The sequence below is a fragment of the Barbatula barbatula genome (genome assembly GCF_947034865.1).
Source record: "Barbatula barbatula genome assembly, chromosome: 21".
NCBI lineage: Eukaryota > Metazoa > Chordata > Actinopteri > Cypriniformes > Nemacheilidae > Barbatula > Barbatula barbatula.
The window spans coordinates 362,819-387,921 of NC_136784.1; the positions used below are offsets into that span (position 1 = coordinate 362,819).

Here is a 25,103-nt window from a genome sequence, read left to right on the forward strand (position 1 = left end):
GAGACACATATACAGTACACACACTGTCAGCACAGGTCAGAAGACCAAACAATAAACCGGCACAAGTCATGTGAAACTATAGCTGTGTCTGGTTCGGGAAGCCTGCGTCCACCGAAGGTCTCATTTGAAGCCTGCAACATTCATAAAAGGAGGTAGGACACTCCGTATGCACCCTTCTAATGCGTCCTACTTTCACCAAAATTCTGAGGACACATGAGGTGTATCCTTCTGCTTTCCTGCGGCTCAGTGGTTACATGCAGGCGCTAGCAACGCCAAGGTCATGGGTTGGATCCTAGGGGACGCACATACTTAGAAACAAATGTGTAGGATAATGCAATGTAAGTCGCTTTGGATAAAAGCATCTGCCAAATGCATCAATGTAAATGTTCGTTGCTAGAGATAATCCACAATTCTTTGTGTTGGCCAACGTCTGTTATTTGAATAAACAGCAGCCGCTGCACCTTTGATCAAATATGTGGTGTTTAAATGTGAACAGTTTACCATTTGTGTCTTCAATCTTAGAAGGCAGATGGTCAACAACCCTGCTCCTGGACATCCACCGTCCTGCAGACTGCAGCTCCAACCCTGCTTCTGCACACCCATCTGTAATTATCAAGCCAACCTGAACACCTTGAGTAGATAGTTCATGTGTGTTTGATTGGGTTTGAGCCGAGATGAGCAGGAGCAGGATTGGTGACCACTGCTCTAGAGGATGACACCTCTGGAGGACACGAGGACGCAGTCTTAAGAAACCAGACGCAGCTTATTAATGTGTGTCTGCATAGAAGCGGTGGACTGAAAGACAGAGAATAATCTCAGTGATCATTATTTTGTTCTCCGTCCTTCAGGTGGTCATTTCTATTCAGCCACAGTGACTGATTTCCAGGCGAGGGATGCTGTGATCTACAGGAGTTTAGGAGGAGAGGGACGACCTGTCCTGCGTACGGTCAAATACGACTCCAAATGGCTCAGAGGTGCCACATTAACACTTACTGTATGATGATGATTGTGTATTATAGAGGAGAGTGTACCATCATGTCTGTTATAATGAGACATCATGATTCTCCACATGATGTTAAACATGAAACATGCTTCGTCTCTACAGAACCTCACTTTCTTCACGCTGTAGAATACGGCAACTACGTGTATTTCTTCTTCCGTGAGATCGCTGTAGAACACACGGCGGTAGGAAAGGTGACTGCGCTTCTGTGTTTGTGTGGATTTTCAGATGATTGGAAACCTGGTGTTTTCTGGACACTTTTGTCATTACTGTCTCCACCAACTCACCAGTGTTTTTGAGATCATGAGAGAAATCCAGTCCATGTTTCTGACTGATAAATGTGTTTTTGCACAGATTCACAGTTGAATTCATTCTCTTGAACACACCTCTCTCTGTCTGTCTCTCTCTCTCACTGTGGAGGTGGTGTATTCACGTGTGGCACGCGTGTGTAAGAACGACAGCGGCGGCTCCACGCGTGTGTTGGATCGGTACTGGGCGTCTTTTCTGAAGGCCCGGTTGAACTGCTCAGTTCCTGGAGAAACGTTCTTCTACTTTGACGTGCTGCAGTCTCTCACTGATGTACTGCAGATCAACCGGCGTCCTGCTGTGCTCGGCCTCTTCACCACACAGATCAACAGGTACACGCACACACATACTCACACACACGCTCATTACACACACGTGTTCATACTGTCTGTGTTTCCCAGCATTCCCGGTTCAGCCGTCTGTGGCTTTTATCTGGATGACATCGAGCGAGTTTTTAATGGGAAGTTTAAAGAGCAGAAGAACAGTGATTCTGTGTGGACGTCAGTGCCGGAGGAACACGTGCCCACACCGCGGTCAGTTTCTCACTCCATGTTAACGCAGTGTTCCTTTAAGCTGTACATGTGTCAACCCTCATCACACATGTGTTTTTTACGTTCAGTCCTGGTTCATGCGCAGGTGAAGGTTCTGCATCCTCGTTCTCATCCTCAGCACAGTTTCCAGATTCTGTGCTGTCGTTTATTAAGACACACCCACTGATGGACGAGTCTGTGTCGTCCGTCAACAACCAACCACTGATCACCAGCACCGCCAGACAGTAACACACACACACACACAATGTGATTCTGTAGCGGTATAAACAGTAACATACGATGTCTAGATGGGCAGTTCACAAAATCATATTGTGATTGTTCAGGTATAAACTGACTCGGATCGTTGTGGACACAGCTGCCGGGCCTCATAAGAACCGCACGGTGGTGTTTGTGGGTTCTGAGGAAGGACGTGTTCTGAAGATTCTGACCAGCACTCAACCCAACAGCACACACGGCTCCAAACTACTGGAGGACATTGATGTTTACAATCCCACAGAGTGAGTGCTAGACTATGACCTTTGACCTTGAGACTACTGTCACGTGCACTTTACTCCAGACCAACATTTTACGCAAAAGATCACCTCGGGAACACATGTAGTGATGTCATCAACCTCACAAGCTTTTCTCCATTCTTTTGCTTGTTCTTCAGCAGATGTTTCGCAGTCATCCTTCTCTCATCAGGTGTGTGTGTTACAGGTGTAGCGGTGAGCGCAGGGTGTTGGGTCTGGAGTTGGATAAGGAGCATCATGCTCTGTTTGTGGCGTTTTCCGGCTGCGTTATCAGAGTTCCTCTGAGCCACTGCGTTAAACACAGCACCTGCAAGAGGTCAAACACACATGCGATTCACATATTCAGCATTGGGTTCTACGTGACTCATGGTTGCTGTATATTGAACACAAGCTGCTACAGAACATAGATTACTAAACAATGAAAGCAAACATTACTCCAGTAAAGAACATGTGGATTTTACTGTTTCAGTCGCTGTATCTCCACACATGACCCATACTGCATCTGGCTGCGCACAGGACGCTGTGCTGACGTGGCCCCAGGATTCAAGTAAGAATGACATCATTTCATCCCAATCAACGTAGAGTGTTTACCCTCATGTGTGTGTGTGTGATCAGGGCAGGTTTTGAGCAGGACATTGATGGTGATCAGTCACAGTTACCGGACACATGTACCGGTATGTTTTACTCTCCTCTGAGCAGTGTTTTTATTGTGTTGTGATAAATGTTCCTGAAGACGCAATGAAACCTTCATGAAACAGATTGTTTGTGTCTGCTTGTTTTTTATGGGTTTAGATGTGATGTCATCGGCAGGAACTGATCAGAAGTCAGTAGTGGATTCAGCGTCTGGTCAGTGTCCACACAAACACACACACACAACCTGAATATTACTGTTCAAGTACAGCGAGAGAATGATTCACCTGCCAGATTTAACAATCTTAATGAACAAAGAGACGACTGTCACAAGATGTTTCATAAGCTTCCTTTTCTGAAACCTGTTTGACATCTAAGTTTAGTTTGTCTGTGTGTTGGCTCTGTCTGTAGGTGTGAAGTTTCCTGATATCGACAGCATGAACAGCAGCAGTTATCATGTCACTCTGTTGGGCGCGTGTGTGTTGGTAGCGTTCGTGTTGGGTGCGTTTGTGACGGGTCTGCTGATGTCGTGTCAGAGATCACATCGAGCACAAGAGCCTGAGGAAACGCTTCCACACGCTCTCGACAGCCTCTCCAAACTCACCCGCCTGCTGGACCCCAAACCGGACACCGGCTCACACAACTACAGCTCTGCCCCGCCCTGCAGACAGCAGCCAATCACATCACATGCGTCAGACGGAACATCTGTCGGGGAAGAGCTAGTGTCCACGCTGCCCACCCCTGATTCAACTCCAGAACTGCCAATCAAGAGTGTAAAGATCTTCAACAGCCAATGGAAGAGAAACCATAAGTCCACACCTGTTGAAGTGCCACAGTCCACCCTGACGCTTAAACAGCAGGACCTTCCTGCGACACAAATAAAACAAACTCTTCCTGATGACGACTGGTTCCAACGTGGACAGCATGAGGTGGGCAGGGACAGTACGACAGGGGGACATGACATCACCGTGATGACCTCGTCTCTGTTGCCGGTGCAGATACAGTCGACATCATATTACAGCTGCTTAACCCTCCCTCAGAAAACACCCAGAGAGACGCCTGTTGGCGCGATGTTTCAGCAGATTCCAGCCTCACAGCGACACGTCCTCATCAGAATGGGCAACGGGGTAACCACCACCCGGCAGCACAGTTTTAACCAGAAAGCATCGACACCACAGCGTCTGTCAGCACATAACGGAAACATCTATGAGACTCACAGACCTCTGATCCCGAGCGACGCGCGTCTCACCCGACAGCACAGCTTCAGTGAGCCTCCTCACCTCCAGCGGGCGGCTGTCATCAGACGCACAGCATCCCTGAAACCACAGATACCCCCTAAACCCATAAACATCGCCGTCAGAGCGCTACAGCTGCAGCCGGCAACACAACGCAACACTGCTGAAGGTCAGAGGTCACAGACTAAGAACAGTACTACTCTGTTTGGAATGGTATGATAGCATACTGCACACGATACACTACTGTATGTTTTAATTCAGCATGTGGAAATGACTTCGTTCATTCAAGTACACACACAGAACGTTAGCATGCCACAGCTAGCACACATATTTAAGTTGCCAGTGTGCTCTTCCAAATATAGCCACGACTCCATAACATAAAGCAGATTTTTGTTATTTCTTTGAGTGTTATGCTGACCTCTGATTCCTGAGTGAATTACTGAACACTTCTCTGTTTTCACACTTTCATTATTGAGAACACTGTAGAGAACACAAGACACGCTCGTACAGTAAGCAGCACAACATCTACACATCAACAAGACTTGAGTCAGAGGAGACATGAATGAAGTGAGATGTGCACTGAATCATCATGTCACGTGTGTGCAATCCTTCTTCATTCTGCTGCTCTGACTGATGACTGACACGTGTCATACTCTGTTGTGCCTTTAATGGTGGTTTGTTGAATAGCAGACTTACAGAGGTTTTGAATCACATGATGTCGTGTTAATGTTTGTTTATTAAGAGCACTATGTATGAATATTTCACCTCAGGTGACACTCAAACTGCTTGAAGAATCAAGTTTATTTCATCATTCAGGAAAAATAAAAATCACACACAGTCTCCGGTCTTTAATGTGTTTATTTAAAAGAATTCACTCTTGACATAAACCAAAGTAGAGTTTAATGTTGTGAATAACCCAGCATGAAATGAAGATCAATAAATAAAACCCATCACTGTGATCAGCACATCTTCATTTGTAAGCGTTTGCTTTGTGTTTGGGCAAGAAACTGAAGTTTTGAGGCACCGGACCCAACAGCATTTCACTGCAAGAACAACAACACATGAAAACAAACAGTCATCCATCTTTTACTTCTTGTTTTAACAATGTTTCTGCATCAATACGTCACCTGATTTTGATCCAGTCCCCCACGTGTTGACTGGCCATCAGAGACTCCAGATAATCTCGACCCATGTAGAAGGGAGGACGCTCATTGATCTTCTGAGGCGGTCTCTCCAACAAACCCACTGGAATATATCTGCGTCCACACATCATCACTCAAACATATCAAGACGGGTTATATAGTCCATTTCTTTCTTGATTTCAGAACCCGACAGCATGTCCTTTCAGATTCAGGTACCGTAACAGTATTGAGTTTACATGCACATGTCTTACGCTGATTCTGCTTAATAAGATGATATATGTAAGGTCATTTAAACGAGTAAAACGCTTTGTCTTTTATCGGGGAAAGCTCATAAATGGCTTAAGCGAAAACCGATCGGCAGAAGAAGTTTTTTGCCCTTTGCGCTGCATATAAACGTCTTGACCAGATTTATCTCAGTTTTGTTTATGTCTGAAAATGCAGTAGTTGAAGTCCCAAAAGCGATGAAAGTCGCTCTGGAATCATGCCGTTGATGTAGAAACGTCAAAATGAAGAACTATTGTTGCATATGAAGGTACTGCGGACATGAGAAGAGATATAAACATCAATCTTCTGACTGTTTCCAGCTGCATTTTTAATGACTGAACAGACTATGGATGGTGACGTTACTGCACGCGAGAAACTCGGCAAGTCTCAATCTTCCGTGTAAATGCGGTTTTCAGCATTGCCGGTTTATTACGGTGCATGTAAACACGTGAATACTGGTTTCTGTTGAAGCTGATTTTTGATAGATATCTGTTTTTTTTTTTGTGCATGTCAACGCACTCAGTGATGTACACAAGCGTCTCACCTGCACAGGAAGGAGAGCCACTCCAGCAGGAAGTTTCTGGTCTTCTCTACACCCTGTGTATCTGAACCCCAGTGCTCGAGGCCGTTGTTAGTGAAGTCACGGAGGATGTCCAGACGCTCACTGGAGGAAATATCCCAGTGTCTGTTCTCTTTGATCTCGGTGAAGAGCCACGGCTTGACCAGAGCTCCCCTACAGGAACAAAACAATGTCCGTCATACATTCATTCATTACGAGAGCGCAGCGGCAGTCAGACTCACCTGGCGATCATGATTCCTGAGACGCCCGTTTCTCTGGCCTTCATGGCATCTTCATAAGATAAAATATCTCCATTTCCTACGAACACACAGATCCATCATTCTTTTCTCATCTCATTTGTCTTGCTTAATATATACTTGAACATAAAATGCAGTTCTAGAAGACAATGCGATGTGACGTATGGTTGATGTATTGATGGTTTTACCGAACAGCGGCACGGGAGCGGCGAGATTCGAGCAGGTGTTGATGTATTCCCAGTCTGCCAGTTTTGTGTAGCGCTGCTCGCGAGATCTGCCGTGCAGCTTCACACATGACAAACATCAAAACAGCAAATGACAAGATGCCAAACCTCAAGACTACAGTGAAGAGAGATTCCTGATGATGTCATTAATCATACCGTAATCATGGACACGCCCCAGTTCTTCAGTTCTGGGATCAGCTTGTGTGCAGTGTTTGAGTTCTGATGAACACCTGTGCGGATCTTCACAGTCAAAGGAACATCCAGAACCTGCAGAGGAACAAACGTCACACATGACAACAGCACAGCTACACCTGAAGACAACCGTACATCACACAAACACTCACGGAGTTCATCCCCCTCACGATCTGCTCAAATTTAGTGGTTCGTGTCATCAGGCCACAGCCTCCACCCTGAAGAAACAGAGATGACTTCATCATCAAGATGTCAATTCAACGCGAGACTCTGACGGGTCTATAACGTGAGCACGATTACCTTCTTGTACACGAGATCGATGGGACAGCCGGAATTGATATCCACAAAATCTACACCAATGCTTTGATTGAGTAGCTCAGCACATCTGGTCATGCTGTCTGGAAAACAACCTTCCAACTGCAACACAACACACACATGCTAGTCGTCCTGAACAACAGAAGAACATCAGTGTGTTAACGTGTTGTGTACCTGAACACCGAACAGATCTTCAGTGTGATGTCTCTTGAGAAGAGCCCATTCAGACGCCTGACCCTGCAGAAGATTCGTGCACATGGCCATTTCACCGCACGTGATGTCCGCTCCGAAACGCTTACATATGCGACGGAACGGCAGATTCCCACACTGATCAAAAACAACAGAGAGAGAGAGAGAGAGGAGATGCGTCTGCATCACAAGAGCTCATGACACGTGTAATTCAGAACACACAGCAGTGATGATGTAAGAGTACCGTGGTGAGTGGAGCCAGATAGAGTTTGTCTCTGAAATCCACCTGAGATGAGAAAAGAACAAGTTTGATTTGTTTTCATAATACAAAGCATAGACATATTTATATTACTTAGACGCCTCATTGTACACGGGATCCTACATCAACGCTGCCGCCATATTGGTGAGGGCAAAAGCAGACTTATGAGTGAACGGTGGATAAAAACACTTGTTTCATTTCTCAACTAATTTCAATACTCTTCTATTTATGTGGAGCACAGAAACGTTTTGGCTCCAGTTAAAGATGGTTTTAGACTTGAAAATGTATTTATTGTCATAAGGAACGGTCATCGAGAAACCGTTTTAGGCTCGCCCAGAAAATTCTGAACAAAGAATTGGTGAAAAAATGTTAAACAGTTTAACTCCACAATTCAGTACTATATACTTCTGAGTGTTTCGTTTATGATTTCTCTTTACCCGGTCTTTAAGGGAGATTAAATGCACATAATCAGAACACTTTCACTGGGAAAAATCTAAACAATGCGTCTTTATATGACTATGCTGCTAATGCACAGCGGTGTTATTTGTTTTAATATATCACATACATTGTGTTTCACTACTGTAACGGGTTTACTGGATTAATAAAATAACATCTTTTATCCTCTAAAATTGGGCTCCTATTGGGCTGAGTGGGCTTTTAGTGCGCAGTTGCCCTCACCAATATGGCGGCACCGTTGACGTATCGCAGCAGCGGAGCGAAGCGCCGTCTAGTTATTTATTATGTCTATGATAAAAACATGAACAACATTTATGAATCTCACTAGAAACTAAAGTGTCACTGAATGTAGTTTCTCTGTCCAAGAGTTAGTTCAGTGATAACACACCTGCTTCTTCTCACAGGGTCGCAGCTTGATGATGTCATCGTCTGTTACCGGGCCCATGGTCTTCACAGGAGCGTTTTTGTCGTCCTGCAGTTTAAACACACGCACAAACAATGTGTTTGATTGACCTGATTTGATATTTGTGTTGTGACGCTTGATGTTGTGTCACCTGTCGTGTTTCTTGTTCATCAGGAGCATCAGTAGTTGTGCAGCTGTGATTTTCCTCTGAACACTCATCTGTGCTCTTCTTCTCTGGTTTCTTTCCTCTGACGATGGTTTTCAGATAAGCCTCGGCTCCCGTGAACGCCACCTGTTTCTTCCGCAGGCGTTTCTGGAGCTCTTTGTCCAGATTGTTTCTGACCGTCTCTTTGTCAGCAGAGCATTTGTGCAGATCTTCGTTCACGATGTTCTTCAGATCCGGGCTGATGTGAGCTTTGGCAAACCTGCAGGTGAGCCCGTAATGACATTTGCCGAAGGTGTTATACAGGTAACACTGATCGCCCAGGTCCTCGGGTTTACCGGACATGTACTCCGACACGTCATGAATGAAGCGACACTTCTCGCCAAACACACATTTGGTTTCTCGCTCCTGATGAACACATGAACCATAATAAATACACAAACACACACAACATTTAAAGGGGTCATATGACACAAGATTTGTGTGGGTGTGGCTACACGAGGGCTGATGTAGATTTGTGTGGGTGTGGCTACACGAGGGCTGATGTAGATTTGCGTGGGTGTGGCTACACGAGGGCTGATGTAGATTTGTGTGGGTGTGGCTACACGAGGGCTGATGCAGATTTGTGTGGGTGTGGCTACACGAGGGCTGATGTAGATTTGTGTGGGTGTGGCTACACGAGGGCTGATGTAGATTTGTGTGGGTGTGGCTACACGAGGTGTTTCAGGCAGATCTGGGTGAGCATTCGCTTTTAGATAGTGTCTGAACAAAAGATGCGTTCTTTCACTTTTGCAATTTTAAGTGTCTAATACATGCATGAGCAACTTATAACACACCAAAGACATAAAAAACACGTCTTCACACCATATGACCCCTTTAACAGTCTGTACATGAACCTGTTTGGGTCATTACCTGAATGATGGATGGACACAATCTTTTGTCCTCGTAACTCTGAGGTTTTCTGTGAGGTCTGGACTTGTTCTGTCCTCTCATTTTCCTCTTCTCTTTTTCGTCTCCATCTTTGTCCAGCTTCATTCTCTTCTGCTCCGGTTCTCCTGTGTTTGCGTCATCATCCTTTCGACCCGTCCAGCCCGATTCCAGAAACTCATAGAAGTTCTCTTTACTGGTGAGGAATCTGTTCATGTGTTCACAACAGTGTTACAGTGTACAGATCATCATCATCATCATCATCATCATCATCATCACACTCACTGTTGTTTAATAGCAGCAGCTCCTTTCTCGACCTCCACAGCTGAGTCCATCCTGACAGCACAATACACCATATTTACATTTACTCCTGATTGACAGTAGTACACAGAGATCAGCCAATCACAGCAGAGCTCATTTGCATAAAGGTACAGCGGCAAAAAGGTCTTGTTTGATTTTAAAGGTAAAGAGAGAGAGACACGATTCTTAAAGAGAAGATAAACTCCGACTGACATTATAAGATGAAACCTCAATGACAGTGCGGATCTGAGATCAGTGTAGATGAATAATAACTGATCAACACTCACCTGCAGATGAAGGTTTTCTCTCTCTGTACATGCGGACTGAACCTGTGCGTCACTTTAACGCGTCCGGCTGGAAACACGAGCTCGACAGCGCGTGCACCTCACTTCCGCCTCAGCGCTGTACAGTAACGACGAAACAAAATACTTCACACACGTGTCATTTATTATAATGTTTTATTGTTATATTCTGCGATCTGAAAGTACATTTTAAACCTGTAAATAAACAACTTTAGGATTTAACAAATAAAGTTAAAGTGATAGTCATCATTTTTTCACCTTCATGTCATATCTGTATGAATCACTTTGTTATGATGAACACAGAGAAAGATTTAAGGATGAATGCTTGCGATTTTCAATTCTGTGAACTATCTCACTTTGTGCTCAACAGAACAAAAAAACAATATTTTTGTCCTATTATGGTTGTGGATGATGTCATAGATCTGAACATTGCTCACATTCTTACAAATATCTTTCTTTTTGTTAAAAAGAACAAATTAACGTATGTAGGTTTGAAACAACCTGAGTAAAAGATGACAGAATTTTTATTTTGAGTGAACTGTCCCTTTAAGGTAAATCTGAGCATTTGTACAAAGAAGCAACGAATAAGATATTTGGAAGAATGTTAGCAACTGACATTTCTGGGACATCATTGACTCCCATATAATGACAAATGAAAATGATAGTCAAAGGTGCCCCAGAACTATTTGCATTATATATTCTTCAGAATCTCTCATTATGTGCTCAACAGAACAAAAAAAATGAAATTTCACTAGACAAAGTTTTGAACGTAAGGACAACAACGCATAAGTGCAATAAAACTGTGTGTGTAGGGATAGAAAAAGAAATAGAAGTCTGTATTAATGGGTCAGGTGTTGATGTCAGAGCTGTGTTTTAAGTGTTGTGTCCTCGTTAATTCATAAAAGATGATTCTTAAAGAGAGCTGCTCATCTTGTAGCAACAGGCGATCATTCCACCATCTTGAAACAGATCCAGAGACGTACGTGAGGGTTACTTTCCTTTTTGGGATGACCCCACAAGATGTTCACTAACAGAGCGTTCTAGTGTTCATGTAAATATGGTCTCATGACTCCCACAGAATGAGCAGAAGTACACACTTCATAATATCTCAAAATAAGTTGAGTTTGAATATTAATGCCACGGTATGAAGCACAAGACATTGACAGTATTCCTGAGCATGAGATTTATTAGTTCAGAATTTCTACATTATAAGCAGTGCAGAGTGGACATGGATTTTTTTATTCAGAGCTGTACATGTTTTAAGTCAATGAGAAACCATCAGAGTTAGACTGGAGGACCCAGTCTCTCTAATTTAGCATGGAAGCGTTTTTTGCTGCTGTCTAAGACAGCGATGCCGTTCTTCTGAAAGTCAAAACCCAGTCTTCTGAGATCCTGCAGTCGCTGCTTCAGAATGTCCAGACTGAAGTCAAGAACCTTTGGTTTCTGTATGATCTGATGGATGTGAATCCCAGCGTCCATCACACAGTCCAGTTTCTCGTTCAGACGTTCTGACGAGATGAAGAGCACGAGCGAGTAGTTAAGAATCATCTTCTTAAAGTCGCCTTTACAGCAGCCCAGAGACTGAAGTTTCTCCTGCAGGTTCTTAAAGTTTCGCTTCAGACTCTCGTGTGACAGGTCCAGGATCTGAGCGCCGTGACACTGCAGTAAAAGCAGCGCCTCTGCGTTACTCAATCTCAGCGAGCTCTGCAGAAAGTTCACGTTGGCTTTCACTCGATTGGTGCTGCGGATCAGGATGTACAAGTTCTTAGAGATGATCGTTTTGGCAAAGTGTTCGTGGTCTTTTCCACCCAGACTCAAGCAAATGCCCTGAAGAAGTTCCACCATGTTCCTGTTGAGCTCCACGCTGTTGGAGAACGTTCGTGGTGCTGTGGTGAGCAGCCGGTGCAGATCTTTAGGAGTGATTCCCAAAGATCTCAGGAAAGTGATGTTCTCCTGCAGGTTGTCATTGTCGCTGGAACGAAAAAAAGACTCGGGTGACCTCGACAGAATCTCAACCACTTCGTTGTCGCTTTTGAAGATGTTTCTCCAGAGCTTCCAGCGTTCCTCCAGGTGCTCGCACGAGCGGGTGATGGATCGAGGGAAACGAGAGATGATGCTGGCGATGGTCTCCTGATCGGCACCTTTACTTTTCAGGAATTGAGCCAGACCTTGTTCGTTGGTGAGGAGCTTTCGCAGAACGCCCGGCTGCCGCCGACGGGCCATGTTGAGGTCCACACCCATGCTGGAGAGATTCTCCAGAAGAGATTTGTTCTCTGAGTGAAGCGGAGGAGGTTTCTGGATGATTTGACTGGAGCTGCAGTATCCAGACGTCGGAATGAAGGTGTGACAGCGAGCGCTGGATGTCCCGATGGACCACAGGACCAAAACAATCCGCTTCTGTGCCATCATTCACCACCACTCCGTCCCTGATATTACACGCATTACTTCAGTTTACTCACATGCTGAATGTGCATATATACTTGTATACATCAACTTTGGAACAGGATTCCAAAGGATGGAAAAAAATGAATTACTCAACCTCTAGTTGTTCCAACCTGTATAAATGTATTTCTTCTGTTAAACACAAAGATATTTGAAAAATAAAAGCTAGCAACTGAGATTGACCACCATAGTAGAAATCAAATGGAAGTCAAAAGTGCCCCAGAACGGTTTGTTTTCCTAAATGATTCAAAATATCTTATTTTGTGTTGAACTGTAGTCAGTGGTGACCCAGAAATCTCAGTCACTAACAATCTTCTAAATATCTTTCTCTGTGTGGCATTGATACAGATCTGGAACACATGGGGTGAACTGTCCCTTTAAGTGGCATTGATGCATTTTTAAGAAGACTTTAATTATATTGAACTATCTACAAATGGTATTCTAAAAGGACAAGAATCTACTGTTCAATATACATTAACCATTAATAAAAGCATTAAAATAAAACAGAACAACACGCTACCCTTCATATTTACATTTGTTCATTTATCAGACGTTTTAACTCCAAACAAATAAAAAAGGATTTAACATTTGTCCAAGAGCTAAACAATAAATGTAGTTTACCAATCCATATAACGTTATGTTGATTAAAAAGAGTCGTTTCACATAAATACATAAACAGAGTTAAAGTAAACACGCTTCACTTTCACTGTAACTAAATAACTTAACCACTTCAGATAAATGAAAGTGTTCATAACTATGTCACCTACCGGATATAAACATGTGAATGTATGTTTTCTTCTTCTTCTTCTTCTTCTTCTTCTTCTTCTTCTTCTTCTTCTTCTTCTTCTTCTTCTTCTTCTTCTTCTTCTTCTTCTTCTTCTTCTTCTTCTTCTTCTTCTTCAGTGTTTGTCTGTGGCGATCAGATTGCGTGACAGCGCCGCCTGCTGTAATGACTTCAATACGACACCAGGGGCCGCTTGTTCAAATCTTAAACACGAGTTGTTCAAAAGCAACAATGGATTGAGAATTTGATTAAATGACAAAATCCAATCTTGGTTTGGATCAAATTTTCAGTTTGTGTTGTTCAAAACTTTTCAGTAAAACCGGAATTCCTTTGATCCCAAAAAACAGGATTATACTGATCCCAGAAGAAGGGTGGAGTTCAGGAACAGAAACTGTGATAAAACTTATAAACTTGACAAAAATCAAGTCAAGTCAGCTTTATTTATAAAGAGCTTTTACAATTTTCATTGTTACAAAGCAGCTGTACATGAAAACATATTGACTATAAGCAAAACATTTCCAGATTGGGTCACCTGAAAAAGTGTCTCTGGATCGGGTTTGCTTTGAAAAACTGGCACAAAAATCAAATGGATTATCTGATCCTGGATAGCAAAACATGGGACTTCCAAATCCAGATCATTCTGATCCGGATGAAACTATTTGAACAACCGGCCCCAGAGGAAGGGTTACAGATCATTTCAGCATCACAACATTGTTATATAGATACAGAGAGGTTTATCCCATACATAGCACATAATATATAGAGTTATAGAAGGATCTTTAATAACTGAGGTGCTTATGTATCATCAGAGCGTTGTCTCTCGTTTGATCAAAGCTGCTTTTCCAGACTACTCGAGCTTTTAAAAACCTGTGTTTGTATTCTGTTACATAGAGAAAGTGTGAGAAGTTTCAAAATGACATGATTTTGGTTACTGTATGTTAAAGATTATAGCTTTCCTGTAGCTCAGTGGTAAGAGCATTGTGTTAACAGCACAAGGTTGTGTGTTTGATCTCAGGGGATTGCAGATACCTGTGTATAAATGTATAAGATAATGCAATGTAAGTCACTTTGGATGAAAGCATCTGCCAAATGCATAAATGCATAAATGTAAATGTAAAGATGAAGGAAATGTTTGATGAGTGAATGAAAGCTCTGTTGAATATATTGAGTAATGATGTTCTCTGAGGACTGCACTTGAGACGGGTCTCTTCTCAAGCATCATTCTCCATATGTGCGGTGATGAGACCCTGTCTCATGAATATTTCATTCAGCCTCCTCACATCTCTTCTATTATTAACATCGCTCTCAATGTGACTGAACACTGATCGAGTTTCCTCTGCTCGTATACTCCAAATCTTCATTTAGGACACGACCTTTCAGTTTTAATGGCATCTTTTCTGTTCAGTAAGAGTCACAATCATCAATTCAATCTGTTTAATATCTCAGCTGTAAAAGCAACAATCTTCTTTTCAAATGTTTTTCCTGCAAAAGACAGACTTAATCTCCGAGAATATCTTGATGATGTCTCAAACTGTGCTCAGATTTCCACAGATAGCTGGACAAACACACTTGAGATCTCAAAAGAAATGAACTCAAAAACTTTGAACTCATCAAAGACCAAATCAGACATGTGTTATTCACAGAAAAACATAAATACATATAAAAGCAATAATAATAAAGCACACACACATCCTGCGTGAATGTCCTGTTTTTGTGATGTTCTGAGGTTTTATTATTCAGTTTAGTGAATGTTGAGAGTATTTCTCAGCGGTAAAAGCCTTCAGAAGCTCTAGTCTGTCCCATCAACATGTCTTTTTTGAAAATACATAATACTTAAATGTTCAAACAGACTGCAGAAGATCTTTCTCTAAAGTATTTTCACATGAGTAAGTGCTGTAGTTGTCTCTCTCTCTCTCTGCAGGTGTTTGTGAACCGGACACGCTCACGTGAATAATGTAGAAGACAAACATTGAAGGTTTCTGGAGCTCTGAGCATCAGAACTCAACAGCAGAGTTCACAGGTGAAGCTCACTTCATCTGAGGAGAGAGAAGAATGTCCAGGAGAAGATGGGTGGAATTCAAGATCTGTCAAACCATCAGCTGTTCTGCTCCGGTCAGCCGCAGGAGTAACAGACCAACATCACCCCCCGCTGCAGGTACACTCAACAATACACACACACACATATAATGTATATATATATATATATATATATATATATATATATATTCTAAAATATTCACCTCCCATGGCAAGCCAAATTAGATTTTAATCATTCTCAGGATATACTTTTTTTAAATTTTTTACTACTAATTTCTGACATCAATTATTACATTTTCACTAGTGACAATATTAATTCTTGATATCAATAATGTGATTTTATTAGTAAGAAAGTCATTTTAGATATATCAGATTTATTGATATCTATTTCCTGAAATCAGACAGTAACAAGTTTATTGTTGATATAAAAAATGATGGTTTTTACTAGTAAGAATTGCATTTCTGATATCTGAAATAAGATTTGAATGGCAGTCTATTGTGTTATTTAACTAGTAAAATGCAATTACAGACATCAAGAATTATGTTTTTTACTGGTTGAAATATAATTTTTCAAGAATACACATTTCTGCGAGTGATGATGTGATTGTTGATATCAAGAATTCAAATGTTTTCTATTGAAAATGTAATTACTTATATCAAAAATAGCAGTTGTAACTAATAGGGATTCCCTTCTTGATATCAAGAATGATTTACTAGTAAAAATTTAATTGTTGATATAAAAAATGCATATCCTGAGATTAAAAGCGAATTCGGCTTGCCATACATCTCTCTCATGACATCATAACATCTGATTAAATATCCTCACTTATATTGTCTTGACACTCAGCAGAGGATACAGCAGGCAGAAGAGTGTTTACAAAATAAGCTTTAATAACTTGTGTTAAGAGCAAGAATGTTTTTATTATCTGATGCTGATATCTAAAGAACAATATAAATGTAATATAAGTATACACAATATATTAACTGTTGCTAGTGTTTGAAATGGGCACCACGGGCAGCTGTCAACTAGTGCGTGCTCTCGCGTCCTGACGTCACCGCGCAATGAGTCTCGTGTGTTTACGTGGAGAAACATGGCGGCGACTGTTGCCGTAAAGGCCGAATAAACCTCAGAGTAAATCCCACAGCTGGACCGGACCGGACCGGACACTCATGACAGCCGTGCACGTGTAGTGTGCGTGCGTGTGTGACGTGTTTCTGATGCGCGTGTGTCCGTGTTAAAGCCGCAGGATCCGCAGAGATGATGGAGGACGACGAGCGACAGAAGAAACTACAGGCCGGCAAAGCTAAGGTGAGATATGCCATATATTTACCTCAGCTCTACCTCACAGCTCATGATTTAAAGCTTATGTGAGAAATAACCTCCACTTTACCTCATTTACCTTCATGGGAGATTTAACGTTACCCCAGAATAAGACTGAGATTTACCTCAAATTACTTCATATTCCCCTCATCGAGAGGTCCTTCAATATCCATTTACCTCACTGCTGTCATTGACTGTGTGTGTGTTTGTGTGATTTCATGTGTTGTGTCAGTAGTCAGTCCTCTGAACATTCTTCTCTCTCATGTATTGATTAAATATAGCCTAATGCTGTGCGCGTGCGAACATGTGGATGTTCTTGTGAAACTGGATTTTCAGGCCAATGCAAACAGAAAGTGTCATTTCTTCACATCTACAGACCTCTCAATGCAGTCATGAGAACCTTCCCTCATCACTGATTCATCATGACAATATATAGGGCTGCATGACCATGGGTTAAATGATAAACACCTTATTTTGTTCTGCATTGTTGTCGCGATTAATAAACACGATTATTTTGTTCTGCGTTGTAGTCGCGATTAATAAACACGATTATTTTGTTCTGCGTTGTAGTCGCGATTAATAAACACGATTATTTTGTTCTGCGTTGTAGTCGCGATTAATAAACACGATTATTTTGTTCTGCATTGTAACCGCGATTAATAAACACAATTATTATTACGATTATTTACAATGCATTGTAATCACGATTAATAAACACGATTATTTTGTTCTGCGTTGTAATCGCGATTAATAAACACGATTATTTTGTTCTGCGTTGTTGTCGCGATTAATAAACACGGTTATTTTGTTCTGCGTTGTAACCGCGATTAATAAACACAATTATTATTACGATTATTTACAATGCATTGTAATCACGATTAATAAACACGATTATTTTGTTCTGCATTGTACCTGCGATTAATAAACACGATTATTTTGTTCTGCGTTGTTGTCGCGATTAATAAACACGGTTATTTTGTTCTGCGTTGTAGTCGCGATTAATAAACACAATTATTTTGTTTTTGATTTGATTTGATTTTGATTTGATTCAATTTATTGTCATTACACACATACAAGTACAGTGCAACGAAATGTATTTTTAGAAGAAGATAAAGCATAACATGGGGAAGGTGGGGAGAAAAACATGTACACAATACACCAAAGACAAGACTTGCAACAGGGATAGGTAATCCAGTTCCGACAAGCAGCATCTGATTCTGCTGCCATGGTGGCGCCGCATGCAGACCCACTTGTCAGGCTGGCGGGTCAAAGCGACGAAGGCATTGGATCTGGGTGTGAGTGTCCGCCCTCGAGTGCGGCCTATGTTTGTGTGTGTGTGATAGTCTGTGTGATAGTCTGTGCAGGTGTTTCAGTAGAATGGGGGAGGGACGCAAGAGCGTCTCTCCGTACTGCTCCACTCAGGGTTGATTTCCAGCAGCAGCCTTGGGCAAGGCTGATACAGGGGAGTCGAAAGAGATAAGATTGATTGTTTGGTCTTTGGGCGAGCAACCGCATTCCATTTCCACGAATACTCTCATTGTCCATTTGGTCTCCAAAAATATAAATTTTCCTTTGCAAAGTCGTGAGCTTCTCCGTGATAGAATCCATATTGCGGTTAATAGTCTCATTTCCAGAGCCGACCGCTCTTCCCACGACTTCCATCATAACGGGCAGCCTTGTGAGACTTTTGAGAGCTGTTACCGTTTTCTTAATTTCTCGATAACTAAGGGCACAGCCTAATCCAATCAGCATAATACCTGTTATCATGGTTCCGAATAGGTAGATATCTTCAATGTCCTCCACGGAAAGAGGAGCCAGACACACGATCCGCCATCTCTCCCAGGCGTCCATCGTGTAGCCAGCTGCGAACGTTCCGTCAGGGCAGACAGGTTCCCCCGAACCCAAGCTTCTCTTCGAGAAGATCGTGTCAATAGCGTTGAGAGACCAGTTGATCAGATCCATAATTTCAGTTGTAGAGCAGTGCAGAGAGAATCTCTCAATAGATGATACGAGACGAGACACGAGATCAGCAGGAAAAAAAGGGAAGGACGGGAGCGAGAAAAATGCGACTGCCTCCGTTGACAGAGCGTAGAGAAGTTGTTCTGCGTTGTAGTCACGAATAATAAACACGATTATTTTGTTCTGCATTGTAACCGCGATTAATAAACACAATTATTATTACGATTATTTACAATGCATTGTAATCACGATTAATAAACACGATTATTTTATTCTGTGTTGTAGTCACGATTAATAAACACGATTATTTTGTTCTGCATTGTAACTGCGATTAATAAACACGGTTATTTTGTTCTGCGTTGTTGTCGCGATTAATAAACACGATTATTTTGTTCTGCATTGTAACTACGATTAATAAGCACGATTATTTTGTTCTGCGTTGTTGTCACGATTAATAAACGCGATTATTTTGTTCTGCGTTGTAGTCGCGATTAATAAACACGATTATTTTGTTCTGCGTTGTAGTCACGAATAATAAACACGATTATTTTGTTCTGCGTTGTAGTCACGAATAATAAACACGATTATTTTGTTCTGCGTTGTAGTCGCGAATAATAAACACGATTATTTTGTTCTGCGTTGTAGTCACGAATAATAAACACGATTATTTTGTTCTGCATTGTAACCGCGATTAATAAACACGATTATTTTGTTCTGCGTTGTAGTCACGAATAATAAACACGATTATTTTGTTCTGCGTTGTAGTCGCGATTAATAAACACGATTATTTTGTTCTGCGCTGTAGTCACGAATAATAAACACGATTATTTTGTTCTGCGTTGTAGTCACGAATAATAAACACGATTATTTTGTTCTGCGTTGTAGTCGCGAATAATAAACACGATTATTTTGTTCTGCGTTGTAGTCACGAATAATAAACACGATTATTTTGTTCTGCATTGTAACCGCGATTAATAAACACAATTATTATTACGATTATTTACAATGCATTGTAATCGCGATTAATAAACACGATTGTTTTGTTCTGCGTTGTAGTCACGATTAATAAACACAATTATTATTACGATTATTTACGATGCATTGTAATCGCGATTAATAAACACGATTGTTTTGTTCTGCGTTGTAGTCACGAATAATAAACACGATTATGTTGTTCTGCATTGTAACCGTGATTAATAAACACAATTATTATTACGATTATTTACAATGCATTGTAATCGCGATTAATAAACACAATTGTTTTGTTCTGCGTTGTAGTCACGATTAATAAACACAATTATTATTACGATTATTTACGATGCATTGTAATCGCGATTAATAAACACGATTGTTTTGTTCTGCGTTGTAGTCACGAATAATAAACACGATTATTTTGTTCTGCATTGTAACCGTGATTAATAAACACAATTATTATTACGATTATTTACAATGCATTGTAATCGCGATTAATAAACACGATTGTTTTGTTCTGCATTGTAACCGCGATTAATAAACACGGTTATTATTACGATTATTTACAATGCATTGTAATCGCGATTAATAAACACGATTGTTTTGTTCTGCATTGTAATCGTCATAAACATGGTTAATTTGTCAGTTACTTTTGTTTTTTATTTCACCTCAGATTATTAGGCATATACTTTCAGCCAATTAATATCTTATAATCTTCTGCCATTGAACTTCTTCAACCGTATTTAAAAGCACACAATCAATTAAATTAACATTTTGTGACTTTAGGAATGAAACTTTAATTTTTTGTGTTTTATAAATCATTTCTATCGGGCAGCCTATATTGTTTGTCTCTGGGTTTTGCTAAATACATTTAAAAAAAATTAAATGCAGTGAAAAATGTTTTTTTTATTTCCTGTAAAGCTTTGCGATGATTTTCTGACCTTTTTGGGAGTTTTGTGCTTGCTTTCAAAACATTAATATCTCAACGATTATGCTCAATTAATTTTGGAAAGCATAAATCTTGATCACGATTAAAATTAGATTAATCTTGCAGCCCTAATAATATATGAATTCTGATGAATACATTCTGTTCATTTAAAATCCAGAATATAAACTAATCTCTGTTGTTGTTGTTTTGTTGCTACTTTGAATGAGTGTAAAGCTTCTGCTTAGCCTTATAACAGAAGTGTACGTATCTGTCATTGAGAGCCTGTTTTGATGTATACTGTACTCCCTATGTAGTGAACACATGTGAATGAGGTCACTTGTGATGAGTTTAATGACAACTAACAGGTTTATGACAAACACACATTCTCCTGATATAATCTAATGTTGATTTTCATCCACTGAAGGAATCTGTCTGATAAATGAATAAAGAGACGGACGGATGAGTTGTTTGTGATGTATGATACAGTAACAGAACACTGAGACAGGAGAGAGATGTTTTCTGGTTTAATTCTTCTGTATTTGTGTTCTCGGTTGGTTAGAACCGGTTACAGTTTACATGATGTGTAATGTATGTTTGTGTCAGATGTTGCTCTTTCAGACCTCAGGAGATTTGATGGAGTATGAGAAATGTTTGAGTTGATATCACGAGATCTTCAATAATATTGACGTTAGATTGCAGACGAGACAAATCTGAGCTCACTCATTGATGAAATCTCTTCTCAAACTCAAAAAAGGAAAGGTGTGCGCTGTGGATTATACCACAAGAAAAGAGAGGATCCTTGCTGCGCAATAATCCTTTACCTCCATGAGTTAGTTTTTGTAATTGATGAAGGACAAAACTGAGGATTATGATTTATGTTGGATGAATTACACAGCACTAGTTGAAGAATGTCATCGGCTCTGTCTGTCTGTTTGTTTGATGTTGATGGTCATTGATCATGTGACTTGTCTCAGTCCATCTACATGTCATTTCATTTCTGTCTTGCATTCTTCTGAATTCTCCCAGACCTCTCTGAGAAACTCTCTTGAAACGGCTCTGTCAGAAATGAAGCAGGTGAAAGTGAGTCGTGCAAAACCTCTTTATATTTACAGACCTTTAAAAATGTCAGGACCCGCTGAACAAAGACATTTGTGATAGAGGGACATGATTCAGAATGATTCAGAATTTCTCCGACACTTCAAGTTAATGTTAACAAAAGCGCAGACGCTAACACATTTCTTAACAACAGAATTTAACTCTTGTTTGTCCGGCGAGAGCATCAAAGGAATAGTTCATATGTTGTTAACCAAACACCGTTGGACCCCATTGACTTCTATTGTATGGACACAAAACCAATGCCAGTCAATGGACACAATGGTTTTGTTACCAACATTTTTCTAAATATCTTCCTTTTGTGTTCAGCAGAAGAAAGAATGGGTTTAAAATGACAGAAAGATGAGTAAACTGTGACAGAATTTTTATTTCGAATATTCCTTATATACGCATTTAGCCGATTGCTCTGCGGCTCGACGTTCAGTCAGGTGGTCTTTAAATGTGTGTTTTGAGTTTATATTGTCTTCCGAACAGACGCTCTCATAGGCTGTGGACAGGTCATCAGTCGACCCCTGACCTCTGACTCGTCAGTTCTGCACCTCACAGTTATGTGTCACGTCGTGTGCTGTTTGTTTGATCAGAGCAGCTGTCAGCAACATAAGCGAGCCGTTCAACATACACTGAGTCCTAATGCATGTATCACACATCCTCAACAGAAGCGGATGACAGAAGGAGTGTATCCAGTACATTAGAGGATTCACATGTGTCTTTAAACATGATACAACAACAGCTCTGTGGATTTACTGGTGTGAAGGAATATGATTGAGAGGGTGTGTCTCACATTTTGCAGTGTTTGTGGTAATGTGATGACGACACACAGAATCATCAGGAGTGATCATAACTTATCAATTTACCACTAATGTAAGATCACATTGTAGCTCTTCAGCACCACACAAATGTTTTAAATGACATCACTTCCCCTTTAGAGTCACGAAGCATTTTCCTCACATGATTCCTAAGATGATATTTATAGTTTTCACCCATCATAAAAAATTAGATTTCAAACCGATGGAAAGGACTGATTTCAGTTCATGAGAAATCCTGCTTCTTGCTTACACAAGTAGTGTGTGTGTGTGTGCACTATCATTGTGATAATGGCTTTAATGAATTATCTGTTGTTTATGGTGGAGTCGTGCTCTATGGTTTGGAACGCTTACGACCCGCAGATTAACTGTAAATGTATTCAATATAGAGTAACGCCTGTTTCACATTGCACACGTATGCTTACGTGCTTACACGTGCGTTGTGATACTGGCGTTAAAGATAGTTATAGCGTGAACTTGTCTCTCTCTCTCTCTCTCTCCAGTCTCTGGACGAGTACAATATTCAAGCGCATTCTTGCGTTTATCCTAACTTAAACAATGTTGTGTTGAGTCAAAGCCCAAATGACGCGATTCATGCGCAAACCAGCACCACTTCAGCAATGTTGACGCACTGCCCACTCATGATTCAGCAACGCATCTTAGAGAATGAGAGAAAGTTGTTTGCGATACTTCATAATCGCCACCTCAGAACATCCGTCACAATTATAATCTGATCTCTAGAGATCCAGTTATCAGCTGTTTACTCTCATTGCATGTTTAGCTCATATTTATTTGTTATTCATTTGAAGAGTTTGGTTCCAAAATGAGATTTTTTCAAAAATCATGTTTTTTTTTTGTCCAATTAATATCAATCAAACTGCATGTTTTTTTTTATTTAAGACACAATAACAAAGAATACAGCTAATTAATACAATAAAACACGAATAAAAACATGATTTCACAATAAAAAACATTATTTTAGAAATAAATCCTGATTTTGGAACTTCACATTGTCATACAGCCTAGATAGAATATAATCTGTTAAATTAATCTGTTGATATCTTCAGTTTTATAAAATTTAACCCCTCATATAAGCGCTCCTATGCTTGAGCATTTTATTGATTGCAAAAAAGTAATTATAGTTATTCTAATAATAATAATATATACTACCTACATACCTACTGTATAATATGTTCCTAATATTGTATTCTGTATTTATTCACTGTATATCCTGCACTTGCTAATGTCACTTCTAGTTTGACGTAAACTACATTTCGTTACACTGTACTTGTGTAATGACAATAAAGTTGAATCTAATCTAATAAACTATGATAACCATTTACATGAGTTGATCTAAAAAATGATCCAAGATGTGACCCAAAATCCATAAAATCATCCCAACCGTAAGTTTTGTGATCCGTCACACCAATAGTTGTTTATGATTTGTCCATTTTATTTCAGTAAATAACTGTTTATTTCAGAGTTGCTGGTAGATTCTGTTTCTCATCTCCTCTTTGAGTTTGTTGATGGATTGTTTTGCTGTGGATCCTGGTCCGAGTAGACTTGAACCGCGCTTCTTTTCTTTCTTTACTGCTGATTCTGTTTCATTATTCCTAATGGATTGTTCCATCCCAGTACAACACGAAAGGCTTTTGTGCGTTCATCAGATCTGAGGGTGTTAATTGGGTCTTGTGATTGTAGGCTAAAAGCATTAGTTAACAGGAGGTCATGCCTGGAGAACACACACACAAACCCTTTTGTTAATCCCATCAATAGTCTGCTGGTATAAATTTTCTGGCCAATAAACACAGCCCGTCTCATTTGAGAGATACTGTAATAAAACCAGGGGCCGGTTGCATAAACATAGCCATGGTGTTTAAGAATTAGCCTGACTAACTAAAGTCAATGAAGAAAGACTGTGGCATAAAATAAGCTCATGGTAGTCTAAAGGAACACAGTCTTAATTGTAGAAAAAGTAAGACACTGAACAATTTAAAACAAAATGGCCGACAGTAGGCGATAAACCCAGTTTTTCTTTGCTGAAAATATTTGTATATCAGGGGAATACAATGCTGCCAAATCAACCCAAATTAACACATTTTGTAACTACATTACAAACAAATAATCAAAACAAGGCTTGGACTACAGTAACTGAGAACATTAATAGTGTAAATCAGTTTCACAAATCATCAAAGATGTACACAAAAGAAATCTCCAGCATTTCCATAAGACTTCCAGTCAATTGTATTGCTCTTCCTCTTCTTATTGTCCATTTATTAACATATTTGCTTCTTTATAGCACAACATTTCTGAATCCAGAGCAGTTGACTGTGACAGTCCATGACATGAAGTTGATCATATAACGAAACGTTAGCCAAGGGGTCATCTGTCTATATTTTTTGTCTTCAAATAGACCCATCTAAGATTTGATGTAACTGACTTAAAAAGTAAACACTAGTCTTTACAGAACTTTAGACGACTAAGACCCAGAGCGGACTGTATGGCTGTGCGATATATCAAAATATTGCACATGTGCACATCGCAGTATGCAAATTGCGATG

The 25,103-nt window shown here is 40.5% G+C and overlaps 4 protein-coding genes across 17 annotated transcripts in view; 2 read left to right on the forward strand and 2 right to left on the reverse strand.

Moving 5' to 3' along the window:
- sema6ca (sema domain, transmembrane domain (TM), and cytoplasmic domain, (semaphorin) 6Ca) overlaps positions 1-5,071 on the forward strand; it is an 8,722-nt gene extending 3,651 nt beyond the window's left edge. For all 3 annotated transcript variants that reach the window (XM_079485185.1, XM_079485186.1, XM_079485187.1), the window contains exons 8-18: positions 849-974; positions 1,106-1,194; positions 1,421-1,638; positions 1,708-1,839; positions 1,926-2,081; positions 2,181-2,354; positions 2,554-2,682; positions 2,836-2,913; positions 2,982-3,040; positions 3,159-3,212; positions 3,408-5,071. In XM_079485185.1, coding sequence (XP_079341311.1) covers positions 849-974; positions 1,106-1,194; positions 1,421-1,638; positions 1,708-1,839; positions 1,926-2,081; positions 2,181-2,354; positions 2,554-2,682; positions 2,836-2,913; positions 2,982-3,040; positions 3,159-3,212; positions 3,408-4,450 — 2,258 coding nt within the window. In that variant the 3' untranslated portion in view covers positions 4,451-5,071. The remainder of the gene's footprint in view (positions 1-848; positions 975-1,105; positions 1,195-1,420; positions 1,639-1,707; positions 1,840-1,925; positions 2,082-2,180; positions 2,355-2,553; positions 2,683-2,835; positions 2,914-2,981; positions 3,041-3,158; positions 3,213-3,407) is intronic.
- A 1-nt stretch (position 5,072) lies between these two features.
- On the reverse strand, positions 5,073-13,517 carry dus3l (dihydrouridine synthase 3-like). 2 transcript variants are annotated; one of them, XM_079485189.1, is made up of 16 exons: positions 13,393-13,517; positions 10,169-10,283; positions 9,867-9,917; positions 9,567-9,789; positions 8,643-9,062; positions 8,477-8,560; positions 7,618-7,659; positions 7,359-7,511; positions 7,170-7,286; positions 7,022-7,087; positions 6,834-6,944; positions 6,642-6,738; positions 6,439-6,514; positions 6,182-6,370; positions 5,359-5,487; positions 5,073-5,274 (listed from the first exon to the last, which is right to left on the reverse strand). In XM_079485189.1, exons 3-16 carry the CDS (start codon positions 9,914-9,916, stop codon positions 5,202-5,204), a joined length of 1,830 nt encoding a protein of 609 aa, XP_079341315.1. In that variant the 5' UTR covers position 9,917; positions 10,169-10,283; positions 13,393-13,517; the 3' UTR covers positions 5,073-5,201. The 2 variants fall into 2 exon arrangements, with proteins under 2 accessions (XP_079341315.1, XP_079341314.1); XM_079485188.1 differs by having other exon boundaries at positions 9,867-9,951; positions 13,393-13,475.
- mterf1 (mitochondrial transcription termination factor 1) lies at positions 11,351-13,399 on the reverse strand. 2 transcript variants are annotated; one of them, XM_079485190.1, is made up of 2 exons: positions 13,247-13,399; positions 11,351-12,609 (listed from the first exon to the last, which is right to left on the reverse strand). In XM_079485190.1, exon 2 carries the CDS (start codon positions 12,590-12,592, stop codon positions 11,468-11,470), a length of 1,125 nt encoding a protein of 374 aa, XP_079341316.1. In that variant the 5' UTR covers positions 12,593-12,609; positions 13,247-13,399; the 3' UTR covers positions 11,351-11,467. The 2 variants fall into 2 exon arrangements, with proteins under 2 accessions (XP_079341316.1, XP_079341317.1); XM_079485191.1 differs by having other exon boundaries at positions 13,159-13,393.
- A 2,986-nt stretch (positions 13,518-16,503) lies between the features above and the next one.
- The window catches only part of akap9 (A kinase (PRKA) anchor protein 9), a 48,012-nt gene continuing 39,412 nt past the window's right edge, over positions 16,504-25,103 (forward strand). For 9 of the 10 annotated variants that reach the window (XM_079484633.1, XM_079484628.1, XM_079484632.1 and 6 more), the window contains exon 1: positions 16,511-16,755. In XM_079484633.1, coding sequence (XP_079340759.1) covers positions 16,705-16,755 — 51 coding nt within the window. In that variant the 5' untranslated portion in view covers positions 16,511-16,704. Of the gene's footprint in view, positions 16,756-25,103 lie in introns of all 10 variants that reach the window. The other variant, XM_079484630.1, reaches the window with a different exon arrangement.